The 20135-nt window shown below is 40.4% G+C and overlaps 1 protein-coding gene across 2 annotated transcripts in view; it reads right to left on the reverse strand.

The window, feature by feature from the left end:
- KAT7 (lysine acetyltransferase 7) overlaps positions 1–19461 on the reverse strand; it is a 31699-nt gene extending 12238 nt beyond the window's left edge. Inside the window, exons 1-8 of one of the 2 annotated variants that reach the window (XM_020997440.2) lie at positions 19272–19461; positions 16957–17104; positions 14897–15073; positions 13698–13937; positions 11991–12073; positions 8505–8594; positions 6001–6099; positions 3554–3664 (exon numbers count right to left, since the gene is read on the reverse strand). In XM_020997440.2, the coding sequence (XP_020853099.1) occupies positions 3554–3664; positions 6001–6099; positions 8505–8594; positions 11991–12073; positions 13698–13937; positions 14897–15073; positions 16957–17104; positions 19272–19286 (963 nt within the window). In that variant the 5' untranslated portion in view covers positions 19287–19461. The remainder of the gene's footprint in view (positions 1–3553; positions 3665–6000; positions 6100–8504; positions 8595–11990; positions 12074–13697; positions 13938–14896; positions 15074–16956; positions 17105–19271) is intronic. The other variant, XM_020997441.2, reaches the window with a different exon arrangement.
- Between the last annotated feature and the right edge of the window lie 674 nt (positions 19462–20135).

A 20135-nucleotide genomic window follows, 5' to 3' on the forward strand; every position in this document is an offset into this window, starting at 1 on the left:
CTCTCCCACCGCAATGAGAAGAGGTATTTCTCTTCACACCCTTTCTTTCCCTTCCCCACTCCTACCCCAGCCAAGCCTCTAGTCTTTCAACTTGCCAGATGGGGGAAGGAAGACTCCCTTAGCTCCACACTACAGAAAGTAGAAAGGAGGAAAGAAGTGAGAGATAGGGGCTGCAGGGAACTGGGGACAAAGAATCAGAGACAGGACCCTTCTGGCAATGAAAACATCCCTTCTTAGGCCTGGACTGGAGTCTTTTTTTATCCTGTGGATCCCAGAGACAGGCGTATCTGCTTCCCCTTCTACTGGTACCACCTTTGAAAAAAGGTATTTCTTCCACTTGTCCAAACACAAAAAAATCATCCTCAACTTCTCACCTACTCCTGTCCTAGAAGAATACAGCTTTTTAGAGCTTTTAAGGATTTTACTTCTAGTAATGAAGGGAAATGAGAAACAGCAGACAACAGAGAACATACTCAAGCTAATCTAGGTATCTCATCATAGAAGTGCTGGAAACTCTGGGCTGAAATATGCTAGTTGACTGACACTCTTCCTTGGAGCTATACAGATGGAATATGGTGGCTGAAGAGGAAGACAGGAACAGGAGATGCCTGAGAGAGTTGCCCAGTCCTTTTGTCTCCTTTCTGACACCTCATATCTGATCCCAGTTTGCGGTAACAATCAAGGTTACAGAAATACAGGGATTAGTATGTATGTGTTAAAGGAATGGAAAGTAGGAATCTATGGTCGCAGGCACTAGCGAAGAGAAGGGAAAGGGGACAAAAATCAGTAACAAAGCAAGGATATTTCCTGTGACCATGTAGCTCAGATGACAAGAACATAAGTATATATAAACCAAGATTGCCTATAATCTAAAATGTGGTTTATTATTTTGATCTAGTAAAAGCAAGGTTTTTCCCCCAAATGATAACCTGAGAAATACTTGTGTTTTTTCATACTATAAATAGTGGTTCTATGAGAAAATTATAATACAAGCATTATCTTCCTCCCCAAAATATTAAATATGAAATTACATATCAAATATTTATGTACGGCCACTTGGAGGCATAAAAATAAACTTAATCTCCTGTATTTTGTTCTAAAAATTTCTGAGACTCCCTTTATTCTAAGAATATTACCCAATTCCAAACTAGTGTTTTTAAGTTCTTTCGATACATTTTAAGCCTAAAAGTGTTTCACATCAAAATTAATTTGAGGAAATGCAAATTTAAAGGATTAACAGATAGTCATCTAGAAAGACAATTCCCTAACAGAAATGCTTCCTTTCCTACCTTCTTCTGGTAAGTATGGCATTATAATGGTACAGGTTATCAAATCAACCTAATTATTACAAAGTAAAAGCACATTAAAATCAATGGTTTGGTCCTCCAAAATTGCTTCCATTTGGAATGTTATATATCTTTTTTCTATTAGTGACATACCCAAGACATCTTTGCAACTTATTTTGGTGTGTTGGCTTAAGAGTTTGGATAGATTTTTTTGCTTCAGATGGAATAGAAAGAGGATCCTTGACAGTATCACTAAAGAGGTACAAAAAATGAACTACCATTGGTTCAGTGATGCTCTTTATTGTTAAAATACAGTCTATAATCATACAGTCATTAAAGGAAAGTGCTAACACAAGGTTATTTAGAGAAATCTTTTCGTAAACAGATGAAGAAATGGTATTTGAAAAAATAATCCTTTTGGTGTCATTATGATGGCATCTTACCTAATTCCAAGCCAATAACTAGATCTAGCAAACCTGGGAGAGTAGAAGGTGTAAGCTAGCTCTAGACCCTTCCTTGATTCTATTTTATTTTGGAAAGACTCCACAGCTCAGAAACTAATTCTTACAAGACAACTTCTAGTCCTATAAGATGATCCAAACACTGAGATGACAAATTAGATAAAAAACTTGAGACTAGTAGAACAAAAAAGAGTCCCTTCCCTGTTTAAAAAAAAAAGTTAAGGGAAAAGCTTTGGGTCTATGCCCAGATGCCAATCATATTGCCCATATTCAAGAACAGCCCTAAGTACAAGCATCATTCTGAATAAGCTTCATGTATCAAATTTTAAACAAGGACGAAATAGGGAAATGATTTAAGTTCCCAAGTAATTTTCAGCTGGATTATAGTAGCCATGACACAGTAGAAAGAGCCCTGGACTGGGAATCAAGTGATCTGGGTTTGAATATCTGCTCTGCTCCCAGCTAGGTGTGTGGCTTTACATAAATCACTTAACCTTTCTGGACCTCTATTTCCAGTGCAGACATTTTATAGCATTTTAGACAGAAAAACTCACCACTAGATGTCACTGTCACAGCCTGACAAATCTAGTGACACCAAAGTGATGGAGCGGAACAAGATGGCTTTGGAACCACAAGACCCAAGCTCTGTTACTTCCTCATAGGTTCAATGATCTTGAACCAGAAGGGACCTTAGAGACCATCTGGTCCAAACTCCTCACTTTGCAGATGAGGAAACTGAAGCTCAGGGGGGCTAAGTGACTTACAGCTCAAGGTGGCATAGCTAATAAACGTCAGAGATGTGACTGGAACTCGGGTCTTCTGGCTCCAGAGGCTCCTTACTACCTATGTGACCTCAGGAAAATAATTCCACCTCAATGGAGCTCGATTTCCTCAACTGTAAAATAAAGGAATTGGTCTGGATCATCTCGAAGGTCCCTTCTAGCTCTACATATGCAATTCTTAGAACTGGGGAAACTGTAGCATTCCCCAAGAATAGGGGATGGAGAAAGGAGAGGAAAGGGAAAACACAGATAAAAGTGGCAGGTGCTGAAGCGTGAAAGTGAAGGTGAAAGAATGCGAAGCTCTGGAAGTGCCACTGTACAGCTGTGGTTGGTGATGCTCCTAAGACATGCTCCTACTCCTAGGACCATAGCAGGTATCCACCTAGTATAGGATGGGCTGACTTCCAGATTCCAAAGTGTTAAAGAGCGAGCAAGAAAGCAAATGAGGAAGCCTTTCCCAGCAATGTGGCTGCTACCATAAAGCCATCTTCTTTACGTGTTCAGCAGAGTCTATTAGGAAATTCCTTCCACTGGCCCCCATTCCCATGAAGACAACAGGAAAAGAGAATTCACCTCACATTAAAGTGAACTGTTGGAATACACCTACTCTTTAAAGTATGTATTTTCAATCTCCCACAAAAATTAATTATCAAAATTTTCTTAAAACTACTAAATATTCTACTCAGGGCACCAAAATTCAAATGTGAAAGGAAAATTAATGGGAATCTGAACAAAATAGTATCTTGGAAATATACAATTCTGTGGCAACAGTAGATTCAATAGTTATCAATGAAACTTTTACTTTAATAAGAAATACATTTCTTTGCCAAAGGAGGGAATTCAAAATATGAAACTCTATTTTGGCTCTGGATCAAATAGGCCTCCAAAAAACCCAAACCAAAACAAACAAACAAAAAAACCCAAATAGGCCTCCAATCACTCTGAGAAACATCCCCTAATGTTTCTAAATACCCTCCCCTTCCCTTAGTGGCTGTTTGACTTCCTAGGACATTAGAAGACTTACCAAATCCTCTGATGCTCGAGCTTGCGCCCTTCGGAAAAGGTCTAAGTCATACTCGCTGGTCAGGTTTTCCAGCAGAGGCTCCCGGGTGCTTCCATAGGTCTGTCTGTGCTCCTAGAAAACATCAGATGACAGCATGACACCTCCAGGCTCCTGGTACGTGGACCCACAAGCCTTCTCAATCCAAGTCTGCCATGCCATAAATAATTTAACTTCTTTTCATTTTTTTCAAGGGCCTAATGATTCAACACCACAAGTTAGCTATGTCAACCTTAAAGTCACCCACCCTAAGTGATTCTGGAAAGGACAAAACTCAGAGGCAACTTTGGGGGGGATAGAGGACATGGGATGGATGGGATCAGAAAAGGTCTCACATAAGAGACAGTTCATGAGTTGAGCTCTGAAGGGAACCAGGAATTCTAAAAAGCAGGGAGCGTGTCTCAAACATAAGGGAACACCTGTGCAAAGATTTGCAGACAAGAGATAGAAGAATGTGTGTGAGATACAGGAAGAAAGCTAATCTGTAACATACACATTCAATTGGGTACAGAAATCTGTCTTACTCTACAGGAAAATAGGGGGAGAAGGGGACAAGAGAGCAGGGGGATGATAGAGAGGAAGGCAGACTGGGAAAGGGTGTAATCAGAAATAAATACTTCTGAGGAGGGCAGGATAGGATTAAGGGAAATAGAGTTAGTTTTTTACAACATGTCTACTATGGAAGTGTTTTGCATAACTGCACATGTACAACCTATATTGAGTCTTTTCAATGAGGGTGGTGGGGAGGGAGGAAGAGAAAAATTTGAAACCTAAAGTTTTAAAAACGTATGTTTAAAATAAATGCTTTCACATGCTATTGGGAAATAAGAAATACAGGAAATAGGGTACAGAAGTCTATCCTGCCCTACAGGAAAATAGAAGGGGAAGGGGATAAGAGAAGGGGGGAAAGACAGAAGAGACTAGGGGAAGTGATATACAGAATGCATGCCATCTTGGGGTGGGGGGAGGGGTGAGATGGGGTGAAAATATGGAACTCAAAAACTTGTGGAAGTAAATGTTGAAAAAATAAATAAATTTTAAAAAAAGGGGGGGGGGGAAGAAAGCTAATCTGGCCAAACTCAACAGTACACACAAAGAAATAATTGACAATAAAGTTGAAGCCATGCTGTGAAGGGCTTTAACTGTCAAAGGGCAGTGTTTGTATTTGATTTTAAAGCTAATGGGAAGCCAACTTGAGTGTTTATTGAGCAGTAAGGACATAATCAGACTTATGCTTTAGGAACAACACTCTGGCAGCTGTGTGAAAGATGAATTAGAAAAAAGAGAGAGAATTGAGATAGGAAAAGTAATTAGAAGGCTACTGCAGTAGCCTAGGTGAGAATTGAGAGTAGCCATTCAACTGGGGACAGGTAGCTAAGATGTTGAAAAGGTGGAATCAAGTTTTAGCAATTGAAATATGTTAAGTGATCAAGAGTGAGAGACTAAAGAAGACTCCAAGGTTATGAACCTGAATGACCAGAAGATGGTGGTGCTCTTGATCAAAATAAAGAACTGAGGAGGAAGAACTCTGGGGAGGAGGGAAATAATTAATTCGGTTTTGAATTGCTGAGTTTGAACTACTTAGAATACATAGAATTATTTATGTCCAATGAGCAGGTAGTAACACGGGAGTGGAGCTAAGGAGAGAAACTAGGGCTGAAAATACAACTATGGAAATCATCTGCATAGTAATAACTGAGTTCATGGGAGCTGATGAAGTTACCAAGAAAGAAAACACAGAGATAAAAAGAGAAGGGGCCTAGGGCAGAGATTTAAGGTTAGAGGACACATATGGATAACTAAGTAAAGGACACTGAGAAGCAAGAGAGGGCAATGTCATGAAAACCTAGGGAGAAGGGAGCATCCAGGAGGAGAGGTGGTCGATGTTGTCAAAAGCTAAAGTGAGGTCAAGAAGGATGAGGACTGAGAAAAGCCATAGGGTTTGGTATGAGATCGCTGGAAACTTGGAGTGAGCTGGTTCAGTTGAATGATGAGGTGGAAAGGAAGACTGCCTAGTGCTGAGGAGAGAGCGCGAGAACAAGTGATGACAATGAGGGGACAGCTTTTTCAAGGAGTTTGGCTGTGAAAAGAAGAGACAGATGATGGCAGCTTAAGGGAATGACAGGTCAAGAAAGGATTGTTTTTAATGCTAGAAATGCCTCATGCTGATCAATCACAATTCATAAGATCCAAATACTATTTTTATATTACGTCCCACTCACCTCCTTTCCCACCATCAACAGCCCTAATATTGAGTATAATAGTAACTTCTGCTGAGTTTCAGTGACATTGCATCCACACACTTCTAAGTTGATTTCAAGCAGAAAGTACTTTAAGCAAAGAATGCCTGGAACCGAAGGTATTAAATGTGCTCATAAGGTTTTGGTAAAACAATGCATTTAGTATCTTACCATATATTTCTCTTTTTGCTCTTTGCTCAGTCCCGAGTTCCTCTTCTTCCTGAGCTCAGCTACCTTCTCCTTATAGCGAAGCTGCCTTTCTGTTGGTGCCTAGAAAGCAGCAGAAGAAAACTACGAAGTTAAACAAATTCAAATTCAGAATCACACTACTATGACAATATGGAATACACTGAGCTGGTATCCAACCAAGGGGACAACTGTGTACAGAACAGTCATTTTGTAGATCTCTGTCGCAGATTTTTAAATTCTAAACTGGTGCACTTGCATACACATACATACGCATACACAGATATATAGATACACACATATATGCACATATATACTGATATACACACACCCACCCACACACACACACACACCCTTTCTCATTCTTCCTTCACTATCATTTAGAACAATCCTGGATTCCTTTCGAGCTACAATCAAATGATCACCTTTTCTTCCCATGACTTCAATATTACTCTCTCTTGGTTCTCCAGCTACCTCTCTGATAAGTGCGTTCTCTGTTCTTCTTCTCTCTAGTCCTTCCCTCGGTTGGATCTAATTCACTCCCCCAGTTTCAATTATCACCTTATATGAAGATGACTCCCAAATCTCTGTCTCCAGCTGTGATTTTCCAAGTATTTGATAGATACCTCCAGCTGAACATCTCAGTGACATCTTAAACTCAACATGTCCAAAAGATGCCATCTTCCATTCAAAACATTCCCTCCTCATGTTATATATCTATTGCATCCACCAGTTTTCCTCAGAACTTTGGGGTCATCTTTGACTTCTGCCTCCCTTTCACTACCCACCCTTCATGCAACCTTGTCAAATCCACCTACATTATCACTTCTATTTCTGTTTCAACCATCCTAGTTTAGATCATCATCACCTCTCAAATTAACTGTAAGAGCAGTCTAACTGGTCTTCCTATTTCCAACCTTTTGCCTCAACATTATATCCTTTATGTCACTACCAGAGTAATCTCATCTATGTAGTTATTATCCCTTCCATATCATGAAAGTGCAGCACCCCCAAAATCTGGAAAATCTATATAAAAATTTTTGGCCCTCCCTTTATCAGAGAAAAAGTCTGAATTATTACAGTATTAAAAGCTAAAATATGTTGATATTTCATATGTGTGTATATATATATACACACACACACACACACACATATATATATGTATGTATATATGTATTTATGTGTTTCTAAACTTTTTCTATGTCATCTGCTAGCCTTTCTGTGTTGTCTTTGGCTTATGTAAAACTCCCCAAAAATTCCCATTTAATTTCTTATGCTGACCTACAATATATCGAAACCATAATAGGGAAAGTTGTGATGTGGAAAGGATAACTTTTTATTTTTATTTTATCTAATGTATTTTAATCTCACTAATGATTTTACTTCCTTGTTCAAAAACCTTCATATCTCTCTACGGCCTAGTGAATAAAATACAAACTCTTTAGCTTAACCTTCTCCAATCAAGCTCAAAACTACTCCCTCAGTTTTATTTCACAGCACCTCTCCTCCTGCACTGCACCGTTCATTATATTCAGTGAGGCCTGGATATTTGTCCATAACACATACTTCCCTCTTTAGCCCCTGCACTTTTTTCATACTCTGATCCCGTGCCTGAAACAAATCCCACACATACTTTCCTACCAACCTCACCCCCAGAACCCCAATCATCTCTACATAATGCTATCCTTCCCTTCCTTTGAAGTACAGCTCAGATATTATGTCTTATGCAAAACCTTCCTTGATGTTCCCAGTTAGAAGGGCTCCATCTCTCCTCCAACTGCTTTTGTCCCTGCTCTTTCATTTTCTTACACACTTAATCATTTTCTGATCTGTATTAGTTATTTACATAAAAGTCTCATGTCCACTACTAAACTTCAAGGTTCTCAAAGGCGGGAAATGTCTCATTTTCATCTCTGTATTCCCAGCTCTATACAGAGTAATAAATGTTTGCTGAAAAAGTCTGCCATCTATGTTTTCATCTATAAAATTAGGATGACAACATTATTGCATTAGTTACTTCATAAGGTTTCTAAACAAATCAAATGAGATCATACGAAGTACTTTTAAATTCTAAGCCACTATAGAAAACTCAATTACATTCCTACCCCATGGATCCCACCAGTCATGGAAAAACCACAAGCTAAATATATAACATTTGGGGGTTTTTTCTTATAGCAAATTCTAGTTTTTCTCACAACTGCCTTGTAAGGTAGAGAGCTGACAGCTGACATTTATACAGTGCTTTACAGTTTACAAAGCCTTTTCTAATGTTTATACATTTCTTAAACAAATCTGTAGCAAAGGGGTGGAAGCCAATCAAATATAAGCACATAGGAAATAATGGACATGGGCAGTAGCTTGTCCATCAACCATAGGAACTGCATCTAATGTAGGCAAGGCCCATACCTAGCTGCAAATATTAAGCTCCAAAGGAGACCTAGGATGTGCCCCAAAATCACGAGTGGCCATTACATTAGTAAGGCACTCACCTGGTGCCTGGTTGCATGCCTATTGTTGTCATCTTGCCTGTGGGATAGCATTCTCTCTTCTATCTGCTTATCCCTGCTCTGTGCTCTTACCTGGAAGGGAAAAAAACCCCCGACTACCATTATGCACACTGTGAGAGTAGGCGTTATAAAAAGTGCAGACTACAAATCATCTGAAGTATAGAAATAAATTTTAATAATAGGTCCTGAATTTATATAACACTTTTACTTTCAAAGTGTTTTCAACTCTTAATCTCATTTTATCATCATCATATGCCTATGAAATCTGTAGGGCAAGGGTTATTATACCTCTTCTTTTTTTCAGATAGAGGAACTGAAGACCAGAGAAGTAAAGTCACACAGCTAACTGGGAAGACTCAACAGTGAATCTGTATCCTCTGACTGGTGGTCTAGTGCCCTTTCATCAAAAAGCCAAGAACCACGAACTTGCAATGTGGCCACCTGCTTAAGCCAGCCTTATATTACCACCACCCCACCCCTTCTGGAACTGGTATAGGGAATGTGGAGCCATATGTATATACCTATTCCCTCCTCTAATATCCTATAGATATTAAGAGCAAAAATATCCCCAGGAAAATTCAAGGAGAAAATCTTTTCTTCCATTTTTTTCTTACTCCTCCAACAAAGAGTCAAAAAGATCTGGAACAGGTTGGCAGAGGAAAGGGTAGACAACAAGGAGGGGAGGGGGAAAATAGAAAATGAAGAAAATATTTCAGGGGAGATTTTTATATGTTGTTGAACAGCCTTTACTGCCCGCCAAATAAATTTTGGAAAACTACCCAACAGAAAGGCTCAAATATTTAGAGCTGCAAGGGACCTCAGGGATCATCTAATTCAACCCTTCCATTTTATAGATGAGGAAACTGAAGCCCAGAGATGTCTGCCTAGCTTTGGGCAGGTAGTGGGTGGCATGGCAGGGATCTGAAACCAAAGTCATCTGAGTCCAAATTCAGGACTCATTCCACTACTCTATTCTGCCTCCCTTACATTTTTATGTAACATTATCTTTAGTATCAGATCACTATCAGTCTTGAAAGGTCCTGGGTCTATGTCATGTGAAGAACAGTTGAAGGCATCAGACATACTTAGTCTAAAGAAAGGTCAGACTCAGGAAGAACATGACAAATGTGTTCATGTATTTGAAGGCTAACATGTGGAGGAGGAATTAGACATGTTCTGTTGGGCCCCAGGAGGCAGACTTAGCTGCAAATGGGCAAATGGAAGCTAGGATGTTAGTTAAGAAAAAAAATAAGCAAACAACCTGATAAGAATTAGATTTGTACAAAAGGGGAATAGCTTGCCTTGAGAGGTACTGGCTTCCCCCTCCCTGAAGTCTGCCAATAGGCTGGCTGACTACTTGTTGGATACGTTAATTATCATGAGGATTCTTTCATGCCCAAGTTGAATTTCTGTGAAGGTGAGAGTCGGCTAGGGGGTGCCATGGTGCATAGAGTACTGGGCCTGGAGTCAGGAAGATTGATCTTTCTGAGTTCAAATCCAGGCTGACACTTACTAGCTGTGTGACCCTGGGCAAGTCACTTAACCCTGTTTGCCTCAATTTCCTTATCTGTAAAATGAACTGGAGAAAGAAATGACAAACCGCTTCAGTATCTTTGCCAAGAAAACCCCAAACAGATTCACAAAGAGATGGACACAACTGAACACAACTGAACAACAGTGCACATGCCTGCCTCTAAGGGGATGCTTCATCTTCACAAGACAAGATGGACCCAATGTCTCTTTTACTTGTAGAGGTCATCTTCTTGTCAACTTCTTTTTTTTTTTTTTGCTTTTTGCTAGGTAATCAGGGTTAAGTGACTTGCCCACGGTCACACCGCTAATAAGTGTTGTGTGTCTGAGACCAGATTTGGGTCCTCCTGACTTCGAGGCTGGAGCTCCATCCACTGCACCACCTAGCTGCCCCCTTCTTGTCATCTTTTGAAAGAGGATGGTGAATCTATTCTCATCTTTCTAACTAGGCCTCAAGGTGAAACAGACACTGATGTATGTGTCAAGATTAGTAGCAAAGGACTTACTGACCTTCTCAGTCAAAAGATTTAGCATAAAAACTGGTTGCAGATTTGAAGTCAAAACTCAGGTTTTCTCTGGCACTCCATGAATGTGAGTTACCCAGAAGCCGAAAAGAACTGTATTGCTTTATTAAAAAACTCAAAAATCACTGAACAAGCATTTATTAAACAACTACTTCACCATTAGGCACTATGTGATACAAAGATAAAACAAAAGAAATAGTCCCTGCCCAGAAGGAGTCCAGTTCCTAACTTCTGAACCCTGCCCTTTCTAGTGCTAGCTCATGGTGGAACTTCCAACAATGCCTGAGGCCTCCTTGCCCTCAAAAAACCTACTCCCCCCAACAGGGAAGACCCACCCCCCTTCTTCCATTGGTGAGCTACTCCTGGAGCCTCCACTGTGTGAAGAGATTGAGGCTATTCCTCTGGACAACAGAACCATGCTCCCACCCTGCCTCCCCAGCTCCCTTTTGTGTGTTGTTTCTCCCTATTAGAATGTAAGCCCTTTGAGGACAGGAAGAATCTTTTTGCTCATATTTGTATCCCCAGTGCCTGGCATATAACAGGAGTTTAAGAGATGCTTGTTTCCTTCCTTCTCTTCTTCCTTCCATTCTATTAATATGGTAACTTTTAAAGCACAAGAAGTTAGTCACACATAATACACTTTATGTCTCTGAACTTACAAACTTAGTCTATGGAGGGAACAAAAAAAACTGTATTTTTAAATTTTCCCTAACTTGTTTTCACTTTAATAAGTGGCTTTAAAATTTCTAGAAATTTTACACCTTTACTTATAACCAAGGGCAAAAATCTGTCAGGTTATATAGGTTAGAGTTAAGGTTGGGTCAATGACCAGAATTTTTCTTTTGTGAAATTAACTCCCTCAGAAAGGGATCAAAGGAGTGACCTTAAGCTCCATGGTTAGAGTCCGATGATCTAACCAGTTATGCTGACCTACAAAGATACTTCAGAAGGAACCCATTCAGGACCCAAGACTGACAATTAAGTGTTTTCAAATGTTTTCAGTTTATGGGATTGTTGTGAGATAACCTATGTAAAGCACTTTGCAAACCTGAAAGCACTATATAAATGGTAGCAATTATATTAGAAATGCCAAACTCTGATGCCCCAATCACATTCTTAGAAGCAGCAGTAATTCCCAAGCACACAGACTATTTCAAAGTTTTAATCGAGTACCTATGGGCGGCCTGGGAAGAAATGTTCTCAGAAAATTTAGGAAGTATCAATTGTAGGTTGCTAGGAAGGGTAAAGGGCAAATTTAAGAGTACAATCTGATAGCATGAATTATTCCAATCAGTTCATCTGTGTGCTTATTAATAAACAAATGAAACTGAAAGGAGGACTTCCCAAGTAGCTTTGATGTGGAAGTTCACTTGAACTCTAGAGGTTGATGCTCTATAAAAGAGAAGCAAATTACCTTGCATTCATCAGCAGAAAGATTATGATAGAGCGGGCATCCTGATATGGAGAAGTGTCTTTCATGTTTCCCTGTTAGATGTCCTGTGGAGAAAACCAATTTTAATTTTAATTCTGGACAGAGGATGCCTTTATGCAGAAAGGAAAGACACCTTTGTCTCCCCGAGAAGGAGAAAAGGGGCTTCATTTGGTTGGCAGCAAAGAAGCTCACGAATAAATGTTAAAAGGTAGTCTTTGTAGCTTAGGTGCAACCATTTGAAACCATCAGTAAATCTGAATCAAATGTGGAGCTAAAGTTGTGGGTTTCCCTCCCCACTAAGCAGTGAATTCAAATTTATCCCTAATTCTGTCAAATGAAAAGACCTCACCTGAATATTTGGCCAGAGGCAGTATGTTCAAAAACCCCCAAATTATTGGATGCAAACGTAAATACTTTCAAGAACTAGGGAGCGATTAATTCTTTTCACTAAAGTGTAGTAAAGAGAGGGTTATCTCACTTTCCTATAAAGAAGACCTCTAAGTGTGACCTATGGGATTATCTCTTACAGTATGACTATTTGTAATATGTTAATGTTTACACTTTGATTCTTTTGCATGAGGTTATTTACTTATGATAATTAAAAACACTGCACTGGCATTTCCCAGAAAAGTAGTATTATTCTTCTCATTCATGACAGTGAATGGTATTGTTTTGTTTTGTTTCGTTTTGTTTCTTTCTCTCAGTAACAAGTGAAACTATATGGGAAAGACAGTCCTGGGGGATTCTGCCTCGATAAAATGTTTCATATTTCTGAAAAAATTCTAAAAACCTAAAGTATCCTAAAGCATCAAGCACCAAACTACTAAGAACAGGAAACCAGACAAAAAGATCATAGATCTGGAGTGAGAAGGTAACTGGGAAGTCAAAACCCAGACACTGAAGCAGTGTGGCAAATTCAACACCCTCGGCTTTTAACTATCTATCTGCCTTCAAAAAGCAGTGACTCTCGTACTCTGCTCCACCATCTCAGCTATAAGGCTCCTTATTTCCTTCTGCATCTGTGGGACAGTTCACTTGAGCAGACGATAGAAAGTCCAATCTCTTGCCTCCTAAGACAATTCTACAAAGCAAGAAAACATTATGAAGAAGCTTTCTATTAAATTGTAAGTCTGTCCTTTAATCTCTTTACATGACTAAACAAAAATAGCAAGATTCTAAACACCCGGAGGTGAAATTTACCCTGAAAGGGAAAATCAAATAAATGACAGTTTTTTCTGTCTCTGGAATCGCAGCTCTTTCCTGACTTTGCTGATTTTTGCTGCCTCTTAAGAGACTCTGCTTTTCTTACTTCTCCTTTCACCTCTAGCAATGTGATTGGGATTTCATTAGAGAACCACCTCCTGGTACTTGGGCTATTGCCATAATAGCACAGAGACACAAAATGCCTTATGGACAAGGCCTGTAGAAAAGTATTCCTGCATTAATTTATAGTAGCAAATTTCCTTTTAAATCAGATCAAAAAAGCATTATTACATAGGCAACTGGCTAAGGACTAGAGATAAAGACATTATAGTAAATCATTTAATAAAACTTGATTTGATCAGCATATGGCCACTAAAAAGTCAAGAGTCTGAATCAAGACGGGATATAAAATATCTGGCTTATCTTTACCCAAATTTGAGAAAGAACAGGAAGACACAAAGAAACCTGGAATCGGTATGAACTGACCTAGAGAGTTACAGCCTGGTGTTGGGCACTTCATATTGAAATTGTAGCTCTCGTGGAATCGGCGGCGCTTAGGGCGATGAGACAGGTCACTGCCAGAATCCTTCATAGACATGTCCTTGGCAATACTTTCATCATGGGACACATTGGGACTGGAGATGTCTATATCAGACTCAGAGGAGGGTGCATTGCCCGTAGGAGTTCGAGGTGGAGACTCATCATGATCTGCTGTGTTCTTAGTATCTAATGGAAAAACAAGTGGTGAGTTTCTATAGCATGTCATAACTAAAACCTACAGTCAATTATGCAGATGCTGATGTACAGACACAGTGGCAGTCTACGGACTATCAAGTTCTTTGATTCTGTAACTTCATCCAATTGATCAAGGCCCTTTGGCCATTTCACTGATCATTAAGATGGAAAGGGAAAAACAAAAGAAAAAAAGGTCATTTTTTTTTCTAGTAAGCAGTTTTAACCAGTAGCTAAAATTTAGTTTTAGAAACTTAAGCATTTTATTTATCTGGCTCCCTCCCCATTCACAAAAAACAAACATAATTTAACTTGGTTAGAAATTTTAAAAAAAATCTATTGCCAGCCTAACTCTCTCCTTCCAGTGCAATATGCACAAGAAAGAAGATAAATTCAATCAACTACCTTTATAAGCAGAAACCACTGGGAACGGAAGACTGGCTTACAGGGAACGTCTTGGTGGGGGAAAAACAGGGCACGGTCTGCATCAACCCAAATGTCCAACTTACTCCCAAGGCCTCCAGAGTTAGACAAAAGAGTCACTATCACAATGAACTGACATGCCCTACTGCTGATGGAAAACATTCATCCGTAAGTTCCAACACAGACATTCAGTGAAACAGTTATCCTCATTTGAATGGACTCTAGAAGACTGAGTCCATTCTATGCAAGGCCCCCAAACCCCAGATGGCCAATGAAACAACCTGATCTCCCTGAGATCTCTCAGACTGGGATCAGCTGGATTGCCACAGAAATTTTAGAGCCCAAAACTCATCCAGAACCAAACTGCCCTCAAGGAGGAGCAGGCAGGATACCATGTAAATAGCCATACTCTTCACCATAGTTAATATCATGACATTCCCAGCTACCCATTTAAGGATAACACTCAACCCTCCTTGAAAAGCTGACCGGTTCCTCTGCAACTGCTCTGAATTACATCTTTTCCTACTCACCTCGATCTGAAAAATCAACCACTTGCTCAGTTTCTGAGCCAGATGAACGTGTCTGCCGGAGAGGGTACTTTTTGGGTGTTACTGGTGTGGGCTGCTGTTGACTACGGGTCACTCTTCTGGTAGAATAGGCTGGTTCTTCAGAGCCAAATGACTGCAAGTTACGAACTGGGCTAGAATCTGGAACCATTAAAAAAAAATCGGAGAAATCATTAAAGAAAGAAATCCCCATAGTTCCTCCCACCCAAAAGCAAATTAATTTGATGCAGGTCCCATTTCTGTCCACAAGTTACACAAGTATTAGTTGGGACGAAATCAACAAATAACCATAGGCCAGAGGGTAGGAGAGAATTTGTAACTGAAAATTTAAAAGATGAACATAAAAAAAATAGATATATAAATGAAGATTCAGCTCAAGCAACACCTTCAACATGCTAACTTTTCTTCCTAATTTCCTCCAACTGTCTTCCCCTCCCTTAAGAAGTCTACCCCGTTTATTTAAAAAAAAAAAAGGATATATTTATGTATGTTGTCTCCTTCAAGAGAATGAAAGCTCCTTGAAAGCAAGGACTGTTTCATTTTATCTTGGTATATGCAGCACCTAACTCATGGTTGCGGCAATAAATGTTTATTAACTGAAAAACAACCAACCAACCATGGGCCCCAAAACATCTGGTCCTACCTTACGTAAAATGGCAGTCCACCCACATAAGTTACAAAGTGCAAATATTTTCTTATGTGAAAATCAACTATGCTCTTAATTAGCCTCTTGGACACGCTTTCAAACATCATCATCCTAATGGATTTATAGACATCAAGGGCCATAGCTATTTAATTTTCTTCAGACAGTGTCTCACACAGCACCATATACATGAAAGCACTTAAAGCCTGATGGATAGTAAAACCTTCCCTGGAGCACTCAAAACTGGATTATTACATGTGTCTTCAACTTGACACTAAAACCCTGAAAGTCTAAACCTGTCATGAGGAAAAACACACCCAGGATTTAAACATATTTTAAGCTTGCTAAAGAAATATGAGATAGAAATGATGCAATTTTTTTGCAGGTCCCTAACTTTCCAAAGTAAGGGTAAAGGAAAACTGCAAAGCCCAATATTTCAAGGGGAAAAGTTATGATGTGGTCCCCAAGGGGTAAAACAGTTCAGGAAGAGGCCTTGATCTCCTATTCATTTGTTGCTGTTGTTTGATATCCACAGCTTCTGGTGAACTGCCAACTGCCCTGTACAAGGGCAATGGCTCTTTCTAAGAATACCATGTCATTTTATGATACTTGCATTTTTGGAACAAATCAAATCAGAGGAGGAAGGAAATAAACTTCAGCTGGAAACAAAAACACAAAAGTGAAGTCAAAAGTAGCAATTGTGAAGAGTCTTGAAACCTATTCTTGTGCCTTATTGAGAAGATATTTCCTATTTTCTGTAGTACATTCAGATTAATGAAACCAGAAGCTACTGTCTCTAAACTGCTCAAAGCACAATTTAGTTTCCAAACCAAAAGATCTTCTTACTTCTGTGCTCTGAAGTATCTGCCACCTCCTTCCTCCTCCCCCCAACCCTGACAAGTTGGTTCTAGGTCAAGATACAAGAGCTGACCACAGAAAGGCGAACATACTCACAATTATGTGTGTCTATTCCCTTCTGTAGATAAAATTGCAATTTCATACCGGTTTCATAAGAATACATCTATTAGGTACCCATCTTGCAGAGGGGGAAACTGGCCTAAATGAGATTAAAACCACCAAAGTCATGAGCAAGTCAAAAAGTGAATAATATTTCTTCCATCAAACACTTTAAACATTAGACCAAGGACAACAGCTATAGATTGTCTCTTGACAGATGGACCTATTAGAAAAAGACTTTCCCTAAAAGTACCACTTTTAATGACTTGATTTTTTTTTAACAGTAATTTACCACTGCATTATAGCACACTCAGGGAACTTCTTCCATTACTTAACCAGGATCACTAAGCACTGGGCCAATACTATGATAAGTAGCCAGCCAGCCATCTTACTGTATGTGGTCAGGAAGAACAATGCTCTTTACCTTGAGAACTCTGACTCAGCCTAGCTGAAGAGCGCGTAACTCGAGCAGATCGCCGGGACGTCCCATCACTTTCCGAACTATCTGTATGTTCAATATCTGTAGAGAAATCGGAATCTTCGGTTCCATCAGAACTACTGCCTGCATTCCTCTGTAATATCACAGATCCAGACATTAGCAAGGGAGCATTTATTCTTTGGATTTATATTAATAACAGAAGTAAAACAGTTTATGATACTATAGTTACTTTAAGTATATTTAAAAATCAAAGCTCAAGGTATGAGCAATACTCTTACCAGGCCACATTCAACTTCTCTGAAATTAGTATATTTCATTTAAACAATATATGAACTTTTATTTAGTCCTCAGGTAAATAAATTGTGGTTGCAGTATCATTGACTTTGTTTTAAGAAGTTGCTGGGAAGATCTGAGCAACCTGACCATCAGTTCCACACTCTCAAAATGAAAACTACCAACCTCAAATGGCTGGATTGATGTGACCAAGAACTCATAGGGTCAGACTTGAGAAGAGAAATTAGTGCCAGGTTCTTTCCCTTGTGCCTCTAAAAACAGCTTTTGTTTAAGTCCCAATGTTACAGTGTCATGATGGAATCTCTCACTCTCTCTAAACATCTGTCACATTTGAAAGGAACCAGACATCAACTCAAAAATATGAGAGCCCATGCTTTGTAGAAGTGCATTTCAAGGGAAAGAATGCAAGCCAAATTAAATAGGGAAATTCCTTTCCCCTCCCTATATTCTCTCCCCTTGAAGCTTCCCCACATGAAGGTTAAAAGGTGCTCAAAACAGCACATCAACAGATACAGCTTTTTTACGTCCCTCAACCATTAATCACCATTTTCTAAATATCTTCATGAGCTAAAGGCTCTTCAAGGTAGAATGCTGTTTTACTAAGAGCTCTAACACCATATTTGCCTCCATACAAACATGTACTCACATAGATTTATGATTTCAACAACTAAATACCTGAGAAGCCATCTTTTTCCAACTTACCAAGTTAAAGGATCCACTCAAAAAATTTCATGATCTGTAACGCTAACAATAACCACCTCAAATTTCACTTCAACTCTATGATGGTAGTATCTTTTAACTCAAATTTACTGGTAAAGAATTTCTGGAAAGACAAGTTGGGGAGTCCATCACCTGCCTAGAATGTTTTCAGGGCAACACACCCAGAGGTAATGGTGACACAGTTTTGGGCCTGGAAATACCTACCACTATCTAGATGTGTGACTTTGGTCAAATTACTCAGTCAATCTGGCACTCAGTTTTGCATCTGTAGAATAAAGTTAGGTGGTGAAGTGCACTGATAAGAAGTGCTGGGCCTGAAGTCAGGAATTCAAATCCAGCCTCCAACTAGTTGTATGACCCTAAACAAGTCTTTCAATCTTTGTCTGCCTCAGATGCCTCATCTGCAAAATGGGAATAATAGCATCTACCTCCCAGGGCTATAGTAAGGATCAAATGAGATATCTGTAAAGTGCTTCACTATGCTTAAAGCTAGATAAATGCTAGCGATGATGATGATGGTGGTGGTAGTGATAACTCTAGCAGTTAATTATTTCCATGAAAGAGGTGACCTGTCATTTTGAAGAGTTCTGCTTTTTTTCTTTTTCACCCCCTACTGATATTGTAACAAGCACCCCCTGCTAGGCTGCGGTCAAGAGTCTTTGCATCAACAGCCTGGAGAGAGCGGGGCACTCTCCTAAGAGGGCAGATTCGCACCCCAACACAAAACCCCGCCGCTTTGTTATGTCCCCCACCTGGGAAGGGATGAAGGCTCAAAAAGCCCCGCCCCCACCAATCGCCAAAGCGGAAGGGAGGAACGGAAGTTCTCCCAGCCAATAGTCAACCCCACGCAGCTAATCCTGGGGGCGCGCCCCCGCGAGACAGACTGCCGGAACCAACGAATCAGGAGAAGAGGGATCGCTCCCACCAGCCAGTCGAGGCCTAGTAAGGCCGGACCGGCAGCCGCCCCCGCACGCGGGGAGGTGACCGTTGGGCCCAAACAGGCGGCGTGGCCAGCCAATGAGTACGGTTCTCTGCATCCGAGTGACCAATCGAAATTCAGAAAGGCCCCAGTTCTAGCCAACCAGAAAACGTGAATAGTGCAAGCCAAGGCCGAGGCCCGTATCTTGCCCGCATTTTCCTGTCGGACTCGGGCAGGGAAAGTAGCTCCACAGCCAGACTATGTGGTGCAGAAGGAGGGGATGCAGCCGCTACGGGGCGGGACCAGAGTTCATGCAGCGCACCAAGCTGTCCTCAAGAGCCCGCCAAGTACCCAGTTTTTCTCTCACCTTCCTTCGCGGCATCGCCGCCGGCTGCGGCCCGGCGGTTCCGACCCGGGCAGCAGCAGCAGCAGCGTTAGCTCCGGCGGGCTCCGTGGCGGCCTTTTTAACGGTCCCAACTCTTGAGGACGAGCTTAAGTCCCCTCCTGCCTCACAGCGTCTCTACCCTAATGCGCAGGCGCTTCAGCCAGCGGCGCCTTTCCCTCAACTTCCGGCTAGGAATATGTCATGTGACACTGTTGACCCAAACCGCGGCCCGCGACCGTCCCTTTGGCGTTTGAGGGCGGCTTCCGCCATCTTGGGCTTGGGCAAAAATTTAATCAAATGGTGTCAGATATGGTAGCCATCTTTGCTTGGTTAGTGGGTGGTTTGCTTGAGTTGTATGGTCAGCCATCTTTGTTTGGGGCAAAGAATCTTTAAGCAGTTTGCCGTTGAAGTTCAAGTTTCTCTCATCTTTACCGTGGGCAGAGTTTGCCTCCTGGGTTTATTAATTTAATGGAGGCAGGAAGGAAGCCCTCTACCGTCCACGCACCCCGTCATCCATCCCTTATTTAACCCTTTTATATCTTGACTTTAAAAAATAAAATAAAATATGACGTTTCTAAGATAAGCTGCATTGAAAACCTATAGTTTGCAAAGAAATCGAAATTTATAAAAATAAGTCATTTCCTAATTGATAAGTGATCAAAAGCAATTCTCAAAGGAAGAAATCAAAAGCCATATGAAGTAGTGTTCCAAATCATTAATACTTAGAGAAATGCAAATTAAAGCAATTCTGAAAATCACTTCACAAAGATTGGCAAAATTGTCTATGTTGGAGGGGCTTCAGGGGAGAGGAATGAGTACATTAATGCACTATTGGTAGAGCTGTGA

The sequence above is a fragment of the Phascolarctos cinereus genome, unplaced genomic scaffold (genome assembly GCF_003287225.1).
Source record: "Phascolarctos cinereus isolate Bilbo 61053 unplaced genomic scaffold, phaCin_HiC Scaffold_5;HRSCAF=322, whole genome shotgun sequence".
NCBI lineage: Eukaryota > Metazoa > Chordata > Mammalia > Diprotodontia > Phascolarctidae > Phascolarctos > Phascolarctos cinereus.